Source organism: Melospiza melodia, chromosome 1 (assembly GCF_035770615.1).
Source record: "Melospiza melodia melodia isolate bMelMel2 chromosome 1, bMelMel2.pri, whole genome shotgun sequence".
NCBI lineage: Eukaryota > Metazoa > Chordata > Aves > Passeriformes > Passerellidae > Melospiza > Melospiza melodia.
In genome coordinates this window covers 3,563,881-3,580,463 of record NC_086194.1, presented here as the reverse complement: position 1 = coordinate 3,580,463, position 16,583 = coordinate 3,563,881, and the positions used below count along the sequence as shown (strand labels likewise).

Here is a 16,583-nt window from a genome sequence, read left to right as displayed (position 1 = left end):
AAGCCAGGGGCTCAGTTAGCAGGGATTTTAATGGAAAAGGATGGACTGAAGACTTTTCAATATATTTTTGAGGAAGGCTGTAGGCCCTTTTAACCTCTAATGACTTTAAAAAGTCAGTGCAGATGCAAACATCACATCCATATTGCCTTTTCAATCTCAGAAAACTGATTTATCAGCTTTCAAAATGTTTTCAGTGAGCAGAGCAACCGAGATTTCCTTTACCCTTCCACAGAAATGTTACTGAAGTTATGCAGACTATTCCATCTCAGCAATAATATCTGCCAAGGGGCAAAAATTAGAGCACAACTTTATCTTTAAAAACCTTTAAAAATTCTGCCTACATTTCAGTTTTAAAGTAGCATAGACAGACTTGTTTTAATTACGAGGCCCCAGAGATGGTTCATCCATGCTAATATTAGAACAGAAAGAGGATTAGGGACACAGTTTGAAAAGAAGTTAAGACATTGTGCTTTTTTATGCCTTATATTACTCCAGTGGGTAATTCAAAACACATTTTATAAATCAGCATGAGTGACTCTTAAAATAGTACTTTTTGCTCTTCAACTATAGTAACTCAATTCTGAAATGAAATTTTTCAGGTATTAGTAGGATCCCTGCTCATCACTTTACATTTAAACAGACATTTCACTTTGCAGTTTGCCCACATAACAAATGAATTCTCTGAGTAGAAGTAACAAAATAATTGCTCCATAAATCTCTCAGTATTTCAGTTCATAAAGGTGGATTCAGCTGGACAGGAAAAATGCCATTCTTCTAATTCCTGGAATTCCTGGATTTGGTTACAGTGATAATTTTGTATTTGGAATATTCTTAGGTTTGGAGTTTAAAAGTCGTGGCAATTTGAGATGATGCTCTGCCATCTACTCAGAATCCTCTGCTAAAAGGTTATGCTAAAAGACATAACCCAAAATGCAAAACAAACCACAAAATTTGCACTGTCTTAGAAAAAAAGCACTGAGGAATGGTGGGTTAAATTAACTCCCACCTCGTGCAAGCAAAGCTGGGAATCCTAGAAACACACAGAATCAGTTCTGAAAAAAAATTCAGAGGAGGAAGAGTTATGTTTTCTCCAGAAGTCGGAATGAGGGACACTGAGGGAATGTGCCAGACTTGCTGCTCAAAGCAGGCTGCACCTCCTGTCTTCTCCCTCTGCTAAATCCACACCTGCTGAACCAGAGCTTCAGTCGCCGCTATTCATGAGAGCTCTTGGAAAAATGGAGTTCTTCATCTGCAATGTCTGGGGAAGCTCATGCCCCACCCCTGGGGAGGTGGTGCTGCCTCGGTTTTACACATGATGGAGGAATTGCTAGAAGAGGTCTCCAGGTATTCCTGCCTCTGAAATTTATCTGGTGATAAATCATTAAAAAAAAAAAAAAAAAAAAAAAAAAAAAAAAAAAGATTTGATGATTTCCTTTGGAAATCCTGATCCACTGGTAGTAATACCCAGGGGCTGGGGAGGTGCTGGCACAGGGTGCTCAGAGAAGCTGGGAATGCCCCTGGAAGGGTCCAAGGCCAGGCTGGACAGGGCTTGGAGCACCCTGGGATGGTGGAAGATGTTGGGATTGGACCTGGCTGATCTTTAAGGTCCCTTCTGAAGAGAGTGGTAAAGAGAAAGAAGGCAAGGGTGTGTGGCAAACAGGATGAGAGAGCGAGGTTCCTGTTACAATACAATAAATCTTCTTCTGTGCTGAATATTTTAATTCTCACTAACCAATCTAATACAACATACAAATTCTAAAGCATTTACATACAGCCTATAAGAATCATTACATTACCACACTGTGTTACATTTTAAACCCTGAAAACTCCTCTTTGAGCCCCTTCTGCCAAGCTGCAGGGTCTGCTCTGACCCTTGGGCCTGTCTGCAAGCAGAGGGTGTTGTTCCATCAAAAGGGGATCACCTTCAGCTGGCCACACCATTGTTTTCCAGTTGTTCAGTAACTGAGGTATCTCAAAGCTTTCATTTCAATCTCGCTTATAGTTTCCATATTCTCACAATCTTTTGCCAGGCAATCATATTTGTAAGGCTCTCCTGTTTCATCTTCCCCAACACCTTCCAGCCCAGCCCATTCTGGGATTCTTGGATGCCCATGTTGGTACTGCAGTAAATCCCACTGACACTTATAGGTAGAGCAACTAATCAATGGCTCAGATTTGTTTCCTTCTGGGTTCTGGATTTGGGGTGGGCAGGGCTACAACCACAGGAACCCAGACATGTTATCACAGACCAGTGACATTAAACATTAAATGTGCAAACCCAGGGCACTGGGAATATTTCTGTGTCTGCTCTGGGGTGCCCTGACCCCCAGGGCAGCACTGACTCTGACCCTCATCCATGGAGAAAGTTTCCCAGACTTCAAGATAGACTGGAATCCACAAAAGTGTGCAACAGATCATAGAGAGCTGTGTAGGTGTGTCACTGGGTGAGAAATTGAGGGTTTGGGGTTTTTAGTGTGTTGTGGATGGCAGCAAGATGGAGGGCACAGGGTGTCATCCTGGGTTTCTTCCTCATGCTGCTTCTTCCTCCTTCTCCATGGGTTTGGGTGGCATTTTGTAATTGGGCAGAAAAGTCCCCATGGCAGCTCTGTGGGATCAGTTATTGGGTTAAAAGGGGAAATAATCCAGGTGTCAGTTCTGAATTGGATAGTTTAGTCTGAAAAGGCCTTGGAACAAGAGATTGTTGCCATTTTGTGCCTTCTAATGAAAAGCTGCTGAACTCCCAGCAGTGAGACTGTTTTACTGATAAGAAACAATAAACACCTGAGTGTGAACATGAACTACTGTATCTGGTGCCTTCAATCCAGACCCAGAGAAACCCACACCTGGAACCAGCACAATTAAATATTAAATATCACTGACACTTCAGGGTTTAAAAATCAACATCAAACCCTGTTTCAGATCTAACCTGCAGACTATCCCAGCAGAAGCCAAAACAGGGCTGATGTTATTAATTTACAAACATACAACCTCATTCAAAGTAATCCCACTGTTGGACAGAGGAAAAAGAAAAAATGACACATATACAAGAAATCAAGAGCAGTGATGATGCTTCAATTTGTTTGCTCTCCTCAGGCTTTGAGAAAAAAGAAAGATACAAAACCATTGTACAGTTAAAGAAAAGCCTTGTGGGCAGAGCATTACTTGTGATTTGTTGTCTATGGCTCCTTTTCTGTTATTAATCTCACAGTGCCTTGAGTGAAAAGTTTTTGCTCTGAACTGCCTGCAAGTGTTGGATGATGGGGCTTTCTAAAAAGCAGAGACTCTGCATTTGGTGCAGGGGCATTTTATGGCAATTTATGCTGAAAAGTTGGATTTTGTAGGAAAAGAGTAGCTCCTGCTCACCATTAAAAAAAAAAAAAAAAAGAAAATTTAGGAACTAAAACAGAGCGGAGCTTTCTGAGGCAGACAAGTCCAATGTTGAACAGTGTTCCTTGCCACAGCAAGTGTAAGAGGCTGATTTAAGATGTTATTCCTTGGATCAATATTTCCCAGCATCTCAGCAGTAACCTGGCCTGACTCTCACTCGAAATCACAGTGGGGTGTTTTCATTCCAAGATTCACACATAAAACTTCGAAATTTTAGGAAATGTTGCGGACACTCCTCAAGGAATTGAGCTTTGCATTCCTGAGCATCATAACACAAAACTTTTTTTTTTTACTGGATTGAATATTACTGACCAGTCTGAGTCAAAGTTCACAGGGGTATTTTGATTTCTAGTCCTTACCACAAAAACAATCTTGCCTGGAACACACACTAAAAAATTACCTATGACAACCATGAGCATGCTAAAAACCTGAGACAGTTTAGAGAGACAGATGTTTGGCTTGCATTTAATTTTAGACTTCATTTTCTTCACACCTTGTAGGGTTATTGCACTGAAACCTTAAGTGGCTTATTCACTGAGAGTAGTAGAACATTTTTTTCTATTTCCTCTGTTCCATGATAGTTTATTTACTTCCCCAAATCCACACAGAAAAATCAAAGTAATGGCACTTTGGGCTTTGATACACTTATGCTGGACAACAGGAAATTTAGCAAGCACTGGGAGGAGTGTTTCCAGCAACATCTTCATGCCACACTTAGTGCAATTTAATTAAAAGCAATCTTTCCTGAGAGTCCATTCAAAAATGGTGCCCCTAAGCTGCTGCGGGGGTAGAAAAACTGTAATTTAGATGTCACACAAAAGACAGATCTTCACTCATTAACATGTCCATTAGCCCACTTGGGGAAAAGTAGGGACATTTTCTATGCTCTCTGAAAATTAGGAAGTGCTTCAAAGCTGGGAACTGAATATATTATTCACCTTTGAAAAGGCAATTCCAGGGGATCAAAGAGCCAGCAGTAACACTCAGCCTTTTTTGAAAATTAATCAAAGCTCGAAGAGTTGGCTGAATTCATTGACAAGATGAGAGGGCTTCAGGAACCTGAAGGCTCTTTCCAGTGATCTGCTTCAGCTTCCCGTGCCCTGCAATCCTAAAGCCTCACAAATAGGTTTTACGTCAAGTACATAAATCATTGACTGAGAATATTCATCACTGTTCTTTCTGCCTCTGCCTCCTCAGCTTGCATTCACCCAGATCCCATCTCAGATATCTGAAATTAATCCTCTGCTCCCAGTTCCCTCTGTCTGTGCTTCCCCAGCTCCTCTGATATGGCTCTGATGCCTGAATATTTTAGTTCTCCCTCACACAGAGCTGTCTGCCATTCGTGTCACACACACAATCCCACCCTGGAGGATTAAAATTCACCTGGTATTTTAGAACACAGAAAAGCACTGTCACAGACATCTTTTATGGAAAATCCTTTCCTTGGGATTTTTCCTCCTGAGAAAGCTGAGAGGCCTCAGGAACAAAATGTAAACATTGATTATCTGCTGCTGTGGAATGCAACAGGTGCATTTGTGATTGGTCTCACGTGGTTGTTTCTAATTAATGGCCAATCACAGTCCACAAACCTTATCATTCTTTCTTTTTCTATTCTTAGCTAGCCTTCTGATGAAATCCTTTCTTCTATTCTTTTAGTATAGTTTTAATGTAACATATATAATAAAATAATAAATCAAAGCTTCTGAAACATGGAGTCAGATCCTCATCTCTTCCCCAATGCAAGAACCCCCGTGAACACGGTCACAAAGCACAGCAAAGAAAACTCCTGCATCCCCATTTTTAAGTGTGGAATGAAATGTTTTGTCAGTCCTGAAAGTTGGCCAGGATTGCCAAAGGCAGCAGGCAGGAGAATCAGGATATGCCTTGAAATACACACATTTTTTCAGGGAAATTTTAATGGGAAAGCCTTTTAGCGTGGAGGAAGATTCATGGTAAAAAAGAAGAAGACAGGTTGAATGACAGACAAAGAAACCTCAGCCTTTTTCATAAACTTCCCAGTCTGTTGAATGTGCCTCATCTAAACCTTCCATCTGCTTATCTCCCCAAAAAGCCAGGTGCTAATTAAAAATCTTTGAGGCTGGGGAGTGTAGGGCACTGAAGTCAATATTCCCATGTGCTTTGGAGGGATCTGGGACCCACCCTGAGCTCCTGTCCATTTCACAGCCACATTCCCACCCCTAAAAACCTTCCTGGTTTTGTCCTATGAATAATTCTGGGATATTTATAATGCCAGGTGTGTAGTGCTGTGTTTCTGCCAGAAAACAAGAAGCAATAAAAAAACCAAAGATTTCTTTCGCAGTAAAAAAAAATTCAGCTCAACTCTTACAAGCTCAGTTGCACGCATTTAGGATTTTTCCACCACCCCCAAGCCATGTTTGCCACTGTGGGCTCTGGAAAGCACCAGGTGAGCCCGGCAGTGACTGCAGAACTGCAGTGCCCAGCTGTGCATTCAGCTCTCACACCAAATCCTGCCCTCGGCCTCCAGCTCCGACACCATCCCGATCCCAGGAGCCTCCAACCCCCCAGCTAAAGGCTCATTTCCAGTCCTTCTCTTCAGTCAGCTAAACAGATTATTCCACCAGTCCTTTTGGCTGAAAATGACTACCTAGAGGATATTTTCTGTGTTTGTTTTCTCTCTCTAACTCGATTACCACTGGAAGGAGGGAAGCTGAGACACTGATTGCCTCACAGTCATTTGGAGGAACATATTTACATATTTTCAATATTGTTTTCAAGACATTGAAGCAATTCTTGAATGCTCCTGTGTGGATTGGACTGTATTTATATGAGTGTGTTTAACTGCATGACCTTACAGAGAGCAGCACTTGCTGTACATATTTATCCATGTACATCATTCACTCATGGGTATTCTTTATGAGACAACACAGCCATATTAATTTGTTTTGTTTATGAATGCTGTGTAATTAGCATTACCTTGAGAAAAATTAATTTATCAGCGCTCTGCTAAATTGGGTAGAGCATTTAATTATTACTAATGCTTGAAGAATAACAGAACACTAATAACTGGGGATCCCCATTTTCTGCTATTGCAAGTATTCCTGTAAATTAAAGAGAAATTTCTCCTTTTCTGTATCATTTTTTTTGCCTGCAGGTGAGATTCATGTCATCCAATTCCTCAAACCTGGAAGTCAAAGTCCTACAGCAAGTTCATTTAATGGATCTGTATTCTTGGAGTGTTTCCATCTCTTCCCAGCAACACTGAAGAAGGCTCAATGAGTAGCTTCAGAGCAGTTTCCTAATTTTAGACAGTTAATTGTAGATGATTAATCTAAATTCCCCCATCAAGCCTCCCTTAATGATCAGTGAGAGCAGACAAGCAGTTGCAGGGAAGGATTCCTCCTGCTTTGCTCAGGCACCTGTTTGAGGACAGTGGCTGCCTGTACAGGAGCCTGTCTCCCTTCATTAACTCCCTCCAGGCTTAAAAAAACACCCTAAAAACAGATTATTCCACACATCCAGCTCCCCGTGGAGAGGAATTGAAGGTCTGCAGGGACCGTGGCAGAGGAAGCACAAATTAAACACAGAAATTGAGACACCCAGGTTCGTTTTACTGGGAGCTCAGCATCTTGCCATGGGTTTGGATCCCCATATCCATGAGCACAATAATTTGCTGAAGGGATTGTACAGCTCAGTGCTGACCCACCTGTGTTTCCATTCTCCCCTCCATTCATTAGATCAGAGCAAAGCCCTCCCCAGAAATGGGAAATGTGGGGGTTTGGAGAGGAAAGCAGTTTGGCACAGCAGGGAGAGCAGTGAAGGCAGAGCCTTTTCTGCTCTTTGTCCTCTGCTTCCTGAGACTCTGAACTCCTTAAGGCATAAAAAGTCATTTTTAGGCATTTCAGCCTGCCCTGCTCTCTGTTCCCTGTCACTTACCAGTGAATGGTAATTCTTTCAGTGTCAAGGACTCTGTTCTGCAAGGCACAAATGCACACACCCCTGTGGAGCTTACAGGAGATAGCAGTGCCCAGCTCCACAGAGGAAGTTTTCAGGATCAGCCCTCTGCTTTATTTTCATATCTGATTAACGACTTATTTGCAGAATCCATACAAGAATTATTTCTCTGATCCTTTGAAACAGTAGGGGATTATTCCCTCAGTACATTTTAGGGGTCTCAGGCCTTCCCTGACCCACTGAACATGCAAAACTGAGACACAAACCCCACGGACATTCAGAGCACTGCCTCTCACCAGACATGGAGTTGATGTTCATATTTTGAGGCCAAAAGCTGTGTAGATCATGCAGTTCACAGAATTTCTCTTGTCACGGGCACAGCCTGCTGCAATGTGCTGCAATATTAAAATGATGCATGGCAGCCCCCAGATGTGCACAATCCATCACTTTGGAGCAGCTCCACTCTGCTGACAGCTGCAAGAATGAGCTGTGTGCCTCCTTTACGTGTAAAAAAGGCTGGCCCAGATGCCAAAATCACTTTACCTGCAGCAGTCTGAGCCTTTAGGCTGCCTGGTTTTGCATGGAAAAAACAGAATTACACATGATAGCAGCTGTACTGGTGAGGTTTGCATTGCAAGGACCCACAAGCTGTCCCTTGTACACAAATCTGTGTAAATACAGAGGAAAACACAAGATCCAGGGGTTGTGAAAATTTACATCCCATCTCCCACTGTTTGGAAATGAAAGATCAGGATCAGTCTGTCATTAGGGCTCTCACATTTGCCCACAAAGGAAAGCAGGCCCTGGAGAAGCACCCACTCCATCTGGCTGTCCCAGGACAAGATGGAATGTTGCCTGGGAAGGTGACTCTCTCCTTCCTGCTGAATCCCAGCCCACGCTGAACATCTCACTGTGAAATGAGTGAAGTTTGAATTAACGAGTCCCCGGTAATCACACCCAGAGGAAAGGTTCCAAACTCTTCCCTCAGGCTGAGCATTGAGGGCAGAGAAGAGAAATTTCTGAGCTTGGATTTGCACTAATTTGTGTTCAGCATGCCAGGCAGGGGCAGTGGTGGAGTGTGGAGATCAGGGAGGGATGGCAGTACCTGGGTTGAGTCCCCACCACCTGACTGGAGGCTCTGCACAAATCACAAACAGGATGGGGCAGCTGTGGAACGTGCTTTGAGCTGATTTATTTTCCAGCATCAGTCCCATTCCATGGTTATGACAATGGGGAGATGCCAGCAGCTTACATCTCAGGCAGCAGACCAAGAATTTAATGTTATAACTTACTTTTTAAGTTTTTTGACCAATCACACAAAGCAAAAGCACATTGACAGTAGTTCCATCCAACCACTATAAGCACAGGTTCCTCTGGTTAAACAATGCTTGCTTATTTCAAATACAATACCTGCTTGTGAGCCTTCAAACACAATGCACAGAGCTCCATTATTAAGCTTCAAACTTCCTAATATCTCACTAGATAAACTTTTCTGCAGCTTAGGGAGTTATTCTAGACAAGCATCAATACACAGACCATTGTTCCATTTGTCTTTGTTTTCTACTTTTTAAATAATTTTTCTGCCGACCAATCTCATGGCTGCTGCTTAGCTCTAATCACAGTTCTGCTGTCTCTGAGGCCTGCCTTTTGCAGCTTTCCCAAACCCCTCTGATTTTATGGATTCCCACACCCCTGGGCTCATCCATCTTCCCTGATGTCCAGTGGCACAGGCTCACCTGCTGCCCTCAGTGCACACACACACCAGACAGTTCATGCTCCTGCTTGGTGAATTTAGAAACCTCCTGCTCTGAAAACATCATCTCAGAGAGGCAAATGTCCCCATCCATCAGGAGGAACTGCTCCTTTCCAGCCATCCTCCTTGTCCTGCAAAGTTGCCTTTCTCAGGACAAGCTGGCACAGCGACCTGTCCCCTTCTGTCTGTCCAAAGCCCTGCTACAGCCATTCTGATCTGGGGATGCTCTTCTCTCCTCTGCAAACTGCGGTTCTAAAGAATGGAAAAGTCATTTATTAACAGCATCTTGAGGCTGGAAAATTTTCATCAAAGGAGCTCGGTCAACACATTAACTCAGGGATATATTTTTTATTTATTTCCTTCCCTCTAACATCTCTGTCTCGTTTTGTATTTTTCTTGTTAATGCTTTCCTTGGTTTTTTTCTGTGTTTCTGCCTGCTCCCCATTCGGATAGAAGTTACCCATCTCCTGCGGACTTTCCCCCCAGCCCGGCGGCAGCGGCGGAGCCATCCAGCTGTGGCCGGGCTCCAGATGTGCGCTCCCCCCGGCCCAGCGGTCGGCACTCACCAGCGGCAGCAGCAGCAGCAGCCAGCGCAAAGTTCGCATCCTCCGCAGCAGCCGCCGGCTCCCGCCGCTGCCTCTGCCGGGTGCGATGCTGCCAAAAGCCGGGGAGGCTCTGCCCGCCCCCACCTGCCCAAGGCCCGCCCCGAGAGCCTCCGAGCTCCCCGAGCATCCCCGCCGCAAAGTGGGAGGTAAGGGAAAAGGATTCTCCATGGTGGAAAGCCAGGGCACAGCAGGGAATATTTCTGTGTCTGCTCTGGGGTGCCCTGACCCCCAGGGCAGCACTGACTCTGACCCTCACTCATGGGGAAAGTTTCCTAAACTCCAGAATAGACCAGAATCCACAAAAGTGTGAAATAGATTATAGAGAGCAGTGTAGGTGTGTCACTTAGATGAGAAATTTAGATTTTTGGGATTTTTAGTGTGTTGTGGATGGAAGCAAGATGGAGGGCACAGGGTGCCATCCTGGGTTTCTTCCTCATGCTGCTTCTTCCTCCTTCTCCATGGGTTTGGGTGGCATTTTGTAATTGGGCAGAAAAGTCCCCATTGCAGCTCTGTGGGATCAGTTATTGGGTTAAAAGGGAAAATAATCCAGGTGTCAGCTCTGAATTGGATAGTTCAGTCTGAAAAGCCCTTGGAACAAGAGATTGTTGGCCATTTTGTGCCTTGCTGCCAAACTCATGTTTGTGAGACTGTTTTACTGATAAGAAATAATAAACACCTGAGTCTATACATGAAATAACATCTCAAGTGCCTTCAATCCAGACCCAGAGAAACCAATCCCCCAGGGATGTTGGATTCACCTCTGCACACCTGGCCACTGCAAAATGATGAACAACCCCTGGAAAAAAGCAAAGCAGGGAGCTGGGACACCAGTGTGGGTTTTGGGGTGGTTTTGAAAGCAGGAATTCTCTGTGCTATGTTCACCCTTCCTGGTTTTCCAAGGATTTGGAAAAAAAAAAATAAGGCTGATTTTTACTTTTTCTCCATCTGTAATGGATAACATAAAACTTTGGGCACTTTCTGAGTGGGTTTGGCAGTGTGGGATTCCCTTTGGGACTCTTAGAGATGGAGTTTGTGGGTTTTGGAATCCCCCTCCTCTCAGATGGGAAATTTTGTGCAATGACAGAATTTCCACCAAAACTTGAACAAGATCTTTTTGACCCTTGTGTTACAAAGATGTCTTGGGTTCAGGTTTATTTCTTGGTGCTAAGAAAGTTCAAGCTTTTCTTGCCTACAGATAAGATTTTTTTGGGGGAGAAAAATATTTAAGTGTTAGGTTCTTAGGGCTCAAGCACCAGCTCTGGCTTTTGCCCCACTGAATTTTGCACCAAGATATTTTCAGGACCTGAGAGAACCAAAATTATGAACATGGCCAAAGCAGCTTTCCTTGATAAGTCTGAAGTGCTGTTTCATATCCTGTTTATCATTCATTAGTTCCCAATGGTGTTGAACACACAATTTCTGTACTGTCAGGGTAGAATCAGGGCTGGCTTAAGTTACCCCAAAATTGGCATTCAATGCCATTAGTAAAAATAATTATTTCTGCAGCTTTGTCCATAGGTGTACAGCTTTCCTACAAGTCCTGTGTCTGGTTTTCCAGCTCCACCTAAATATTTCAGATATACAATATATAACATTTGTAACCACATTCTCATTTAATCTGCTGTTTTCTATAGGTTTGTCTTTCATTACTGCAAAATGGCACCTGCACAGCCTCAGATGGTACTCCAAAAATCAGATTTGTGAGAAAATACTTTAAAAATTAGGTCTGATTCTGACTTTTTCTCCATCTGTAATGCATAACATAAAACTGTGCCCACTTTCAGTAGTAAGCAAGGTGGTTCCTGTCACACTGGAATAATTTTTAGGATCCCATTACAAGGCAGGCAACACATGCAGCCAGGCAGTTCCTACTTCTAATGCAAAGAAAAATGCAAAGTGCAGACCTGTCAAACACCCCAGGACAGGAACAGTTCATAATCCCTGCTGAACTTTATTCACACAACTCAAATATCCAAGATCAGGGAAAAACAGAAAAATTTGGGTCAGGGGATGGAGCTCTGGCCCCAACCCTCTCCCCTCACCACTCAAATTTCATGGTCAGGAATTTGGGTTTCAAAGGGAATTGCTCTCAGGAGCCACACTGTAAAACACAAAAATGCCACTGAAGGAACATTTGTGGCATTCCAGCCTCCAATATTTCACCTGGATTCTGTTATTTAATACCTTGAAGGTCACTTAAATGAGGGGTTTTAGGTCATCACAACCAGCCTGGAGAAAACCCAAGTGGGAACCACTTTTTTTTTTGTAATTTTTTAATGTAGATTTTTGGCATGAGATTTGCAAGAAGTTTTTAGGAGACTGATGGAGCAGACCTGGTCTCTCAATATTTGCTTTCTCATACATTTTCTTCATACATTTTCTCTCCTCCATCTGCTTTTCCTATCTCATCTCCAGCTGATCAAAAAAGCAGTCCACGTTCTCATCCTTGAGATTTAAATTAATTACCTGGAAATTCCTCTTGTAAGAATATTTTTCCATCCTAATAAGGAAATCAAGCATGTTTTTATTGGGTTTTTGTAGCATCTTATTGTAGTTAATGTTATAAACCTCACCTACATTAAAGTCCGATTTCCTCAGTCTTCTCACATCCCTGCATTACTTTAAACAGATCCTTAAAACCTTATTTAGTCTAAAAACTAATTTATATTCATCATATTAAGTTGCTTTAATAATTTTACTATTTGCTGTTTCTCTCTATGTACCCAAAGCTCCAATAATGAAAAAATGCAGGAAAAATAATATTTATTTATCATAATATTTTCATATGCTTTGATGCATTTTGCTACTTTTTGTCACAAAATAGGTCCTTGCCTGATAAACTGCCTCAAACTAAGCATTATTATTTTATTTTCCCCAAGAATTACAGGATAACTAATCCAAGATAAGAACCACATTTGTTTTCCTGCTGCTCCTCAACATCAACCTGGGCTCAGAATTCAACAGATGTGCATAAAAACCTCCTCTTGTTAAACAACAACAACAAGCCATCGTGTTGGTATGAAACTTAATCAATGAGGCAACAGACCTGACATTCCTCCTAATCCCCCTCATGGATATTCTGAATCAATTGGTGCCATTTCGTGTAAAATTACTTGACATTTTGTGGAATTACTGAGCACCTTTGTGGAAGCTGGAGAATGGGGTTTCGATACCATATGTTACCTGAAAATGGGTTTCTCATAATAAAAATCTTCCTAAAATGCACCTGGAATTTCTTCCAGCAGCACTTCAGGCTGGAAAATAGGGTGTCCCAGCCCCACACTGCAGCATGAGCCATCAGCCAGAGCATAAAGGTGAATTTATTGGCATTTCTAAACAATCTTTTGACAAATCTGACTAAATATGCAAAACAAAAAGCCCTGGGATTATGAGGAGGAGGCTGCAATTACAGGGAGTACATAATTCAGTGCTCAGGCAGAACATGGTGTTACTGAGAAGCATGTTGTGACTTTAATTAACAGCAAAACTTGACGGTCTTTAGAAAAAGGAGGGTATAAAAAAAGGCTGGAGGTTTTATTCCTGACAGTGATCTCTGCAGGGTGTTGGAGACAGAGGGGTGAGAGCAGAAAATTCAAACAACTGAAGGCAAAGGGTTTGAGATACTAAAAAGGGAAGGCACTAAATATCAGACAAGTGCCTGGAGCTGCATGAGGATAATTTGTCCAGCTGATGTTCTCTGTAAGCCCTCCCTGTGTTATCTCCTCACTGTTTTTCTTGGGTAAAATTGACTCCTGCCATGTCCTGGGGCTCTGACTCCATATGTGCCCATATTCTGTTTCTGTTCCTTGGCCTGGCCCCAGGGACACCTGGGACACAAATTAAAGACAAAAATTACAGACCCTTGGATTATGTGAATTATGTTTGATCTGTAAACTTAATTTCACCCAAGCATATAAAGCACTTTGTGAATTTGAAAAACATATCTGGCTTGTGCTCATCTTCCACAAAAATATCATTTAACTATTTTAAAAATAAACTCCTTTATTGTTTTCAACATTGAAAAAAAACAAATCTGTCAGCTATCCCTTCTCTACTTCCATTGTATTTTATTCAAGAATAAGCAAGTTATTTTTCCCAACCTAAGGGAAGTTGCTTTTCCCAGTGACACACAATGAAATCTTCATTCCTATTAATAGTCTCTCAAGAGTTGACAGACCAGCTGTTCCTGTCTCAGAAATGTTTTTATGCATTGTATTATTCATTGGTTTTCTTGCTTTCCTATAGCCACATCAACTCGATTTCAAGTCTGTTTCTTTTCCAAGAGGAGGAGAACAACCCTGATTTTTAGTCACTAAAATGCAGGTTTAAGACTAAACTTGCTTTCTTCCTAAGGGCCAAGAAAACATTCATGTTTCTTCTGGGTACAGATTGAGCCTATACAATCAAATTTGGGTAAACAGGGATAGCCTATTTTTAACAAGACAGAAGTCTAGTTACTGGTGTATACTGGTGTTTGCTTCTTTTATGTTTGAGAGTCATGGAATTTCAGGATGGTTTGATGTCTTAGTGTGAAAAGACAGGTGTCTGCCTTCAAGGCAGGAACCTCCCTTGAAATGGAAAATGTAAGGCCCCTCCCTCTGAATTATTATAATTTTGAAATTAGGGAGCTCTCAGGTAAAGATACGGGAAGAGGAATAACAGTTCTTTAACAGAAAAATTTAAAATATAAATGCAATAATAGAAAAAAAAACACAAAACCCAGTGACAGAGTGAGAGCAGTCCCTGCCCCCTGTGTGTCAGGGGGTGTCCCAGCCCCATCCCAGGGGGGCTCAGCCCTCCTGCAGTGCCAGCTGTGGCTCTGCTGCAGCAGGGATCCTGCACAAGGGGGGAGTTTTCCTCTGCAGCTCCAGGGCTGCTGCAGATGGGCCTGGGCTCCCTCTGGCCATGCAGGGCAGCAGAAAGCTGCTCCTCTGGCAGTGCAGGGGGCAAAGGCTGCTGTGCTGTGCCAGGCCCAGATTGGATCCAGGCAGGAATGCTTGGCTCCTCCCCTGGGCGGAGCATCTCCCCATGGGATGCTGGGATTGGCTCAGCCCTGCAGGGACACTCAGTGGCCATGGACAGCAGAGATCTCCTGCAGGGAGGGTTGGCTGGGGGAGAGAGAAAGGAAAAACTGCCCCATGAACAGAGAGAACTGCCCCAGCTCTGACAGATGGCAACAGAACACACACCCCCCGCCACATCTTTCAACCTAAGACATTTGGGTTGGGAGAAATCTTAAAACTCATCTCATTCCGATCCTCTGCCACGCGCAGGGACACCTTCCACTATCCCAGGTTTCTCCAAGCCCCTTCCAACCTGGCCTTGGGCACTTCCAGGGATCCAGGGGCAGCCACAGCTTCTCTGGGCACCCTGTGCCAGAGCCTCCCCACCAAAAGGAAATCTTTTTTCCATACTTTTCCCTTTGATTATCCCAGTTTCTCCACTGGGACTGCAGAGGGGCCTCACCTCACCCCTCTACAGCAGTACTCATCTCAACCACCCTCAGACATTAAGAATGTAAATGTGAACTGATTGTTCCAGGTTATTTTCACAGTCACAGACAGCACTAAATGAATTCTGCCTGACATAATTTGGATGTCTGTGGAGGACAAGATAATAATTTCCTCAGGGTGTCCTCCGCTCCACCATCATCTCTGAGAGTAGGGAAGGATGAGAGCTCAGCTGTGGATGTTTCCTTGGGGGTGAAATTCCACACACTTCACACAATGGGTTATGAATACCTAATGCAGGCTGGGTAAGCTGCAAAAGTGAACTCCCACCGTGGCTAATCACCAGCCTAAGGTAATTAGTCAGTTTACCCTTCATGTTCCTTTTAGAACCTCCTTGTGCTGTGTTGTAGTAGGAGACCCTGAGTCCGAAGCCATCCAGTCTCTTTTAGCGACTTCAGAGGGAAGTGTGAGGTGGAGTTTGTTAAAGACAAAATTTAGAAATTTAGACATCAACATGTTGGTGTCCAGATGCAAACTGGATGTTTCAGCTTCCTTTGGGGTCAATAATCACCTAAAAGGGAACCTTTTAGTCAGTTCAGTCCATTGAATGGTTCTTTGGAGTAGGGTATTGGCCAAGATCCTGAATAAATTCACACAATTCGAGGCTGAGTTGTGCTTCCCAATAAGAGGAGACCATAACCAAGTATGATCCAATATAATGTAATGTAATAAATATAATTAATATGATATGACATGATATGATATGATATGATATGATATGATATGATATGATATGATATGATGTAATGTAATGTAATGTAATGTAATGTAATAATATAATATAATATAATATAATATAATATAATATAATATAATATAATATAATATAACATAACATAACATAACATAACATAACATAACATAACATAACATAACATAACATAACATAACATAACATAACATAACATAACATAATATAATATAATATAATATAATATAATATAATGTAATATAATAATCTGTGGTTTTAAGTATTTGCAGCAAGGGGTCAGAAGTTAGATCAGACTCTGACTCATGGGCCCCAGCCATGGTGCACAAGGAATGGGCAGGAACTGATGCCCAAGAAGTTCCACCTGAACATGAGGAAGAACTTCTTCCCTGCACAGTGACTGAGCCCTGGATTGTCCAGACAGGGCATGGAGCGTCCCTCACTGGAAATATTCAGAAACAATCTGCACAAAACCCTGAGGAACCTGCTCTGGGGGCCCTGCTGGAGCAGGAGGTTGGACCCCACACCTCCAGTCTCCCTTCCAGCCTTCCCCAGTTTGTGATTCCCTGTCTGAACACTCTAAAGAGCTGCCAGCTGTGACACAGGGACACTGAAGGCACGGCAGGTGGAGGCTGCCTGGGCAAAGGGAACCAGATTCCTCTGAGAGGAGAAATGATTCAAGCCCT

The 16,583-nt window shown here is 42.8% G+C and overlaps 1 protein-coding gene across 1 annotated transcript in view; it reads right to left on the bottom strand.

The window, feature by feature from the left end:
• Positions 1–9,846, bottom strand: part of LOC134429018 (vasoactive intestinal polypeptide receptor 1-like) — a 30,565-nt gene extending 20,719 nt beyond the window's left edge. Inside the window, exon 1 of the mRNA XM_063176130.1 lies at positions 9,445–9,846. Coding sequence (XP_063032200.1) covers positions 9,445–9,846 — 402 coding nt within the window. The remainder of the gene's footprint in view (positions 1–9,444) is intronic.
• Positions 9,847–16,583: the final 6,737 nt, after the last annotated feature.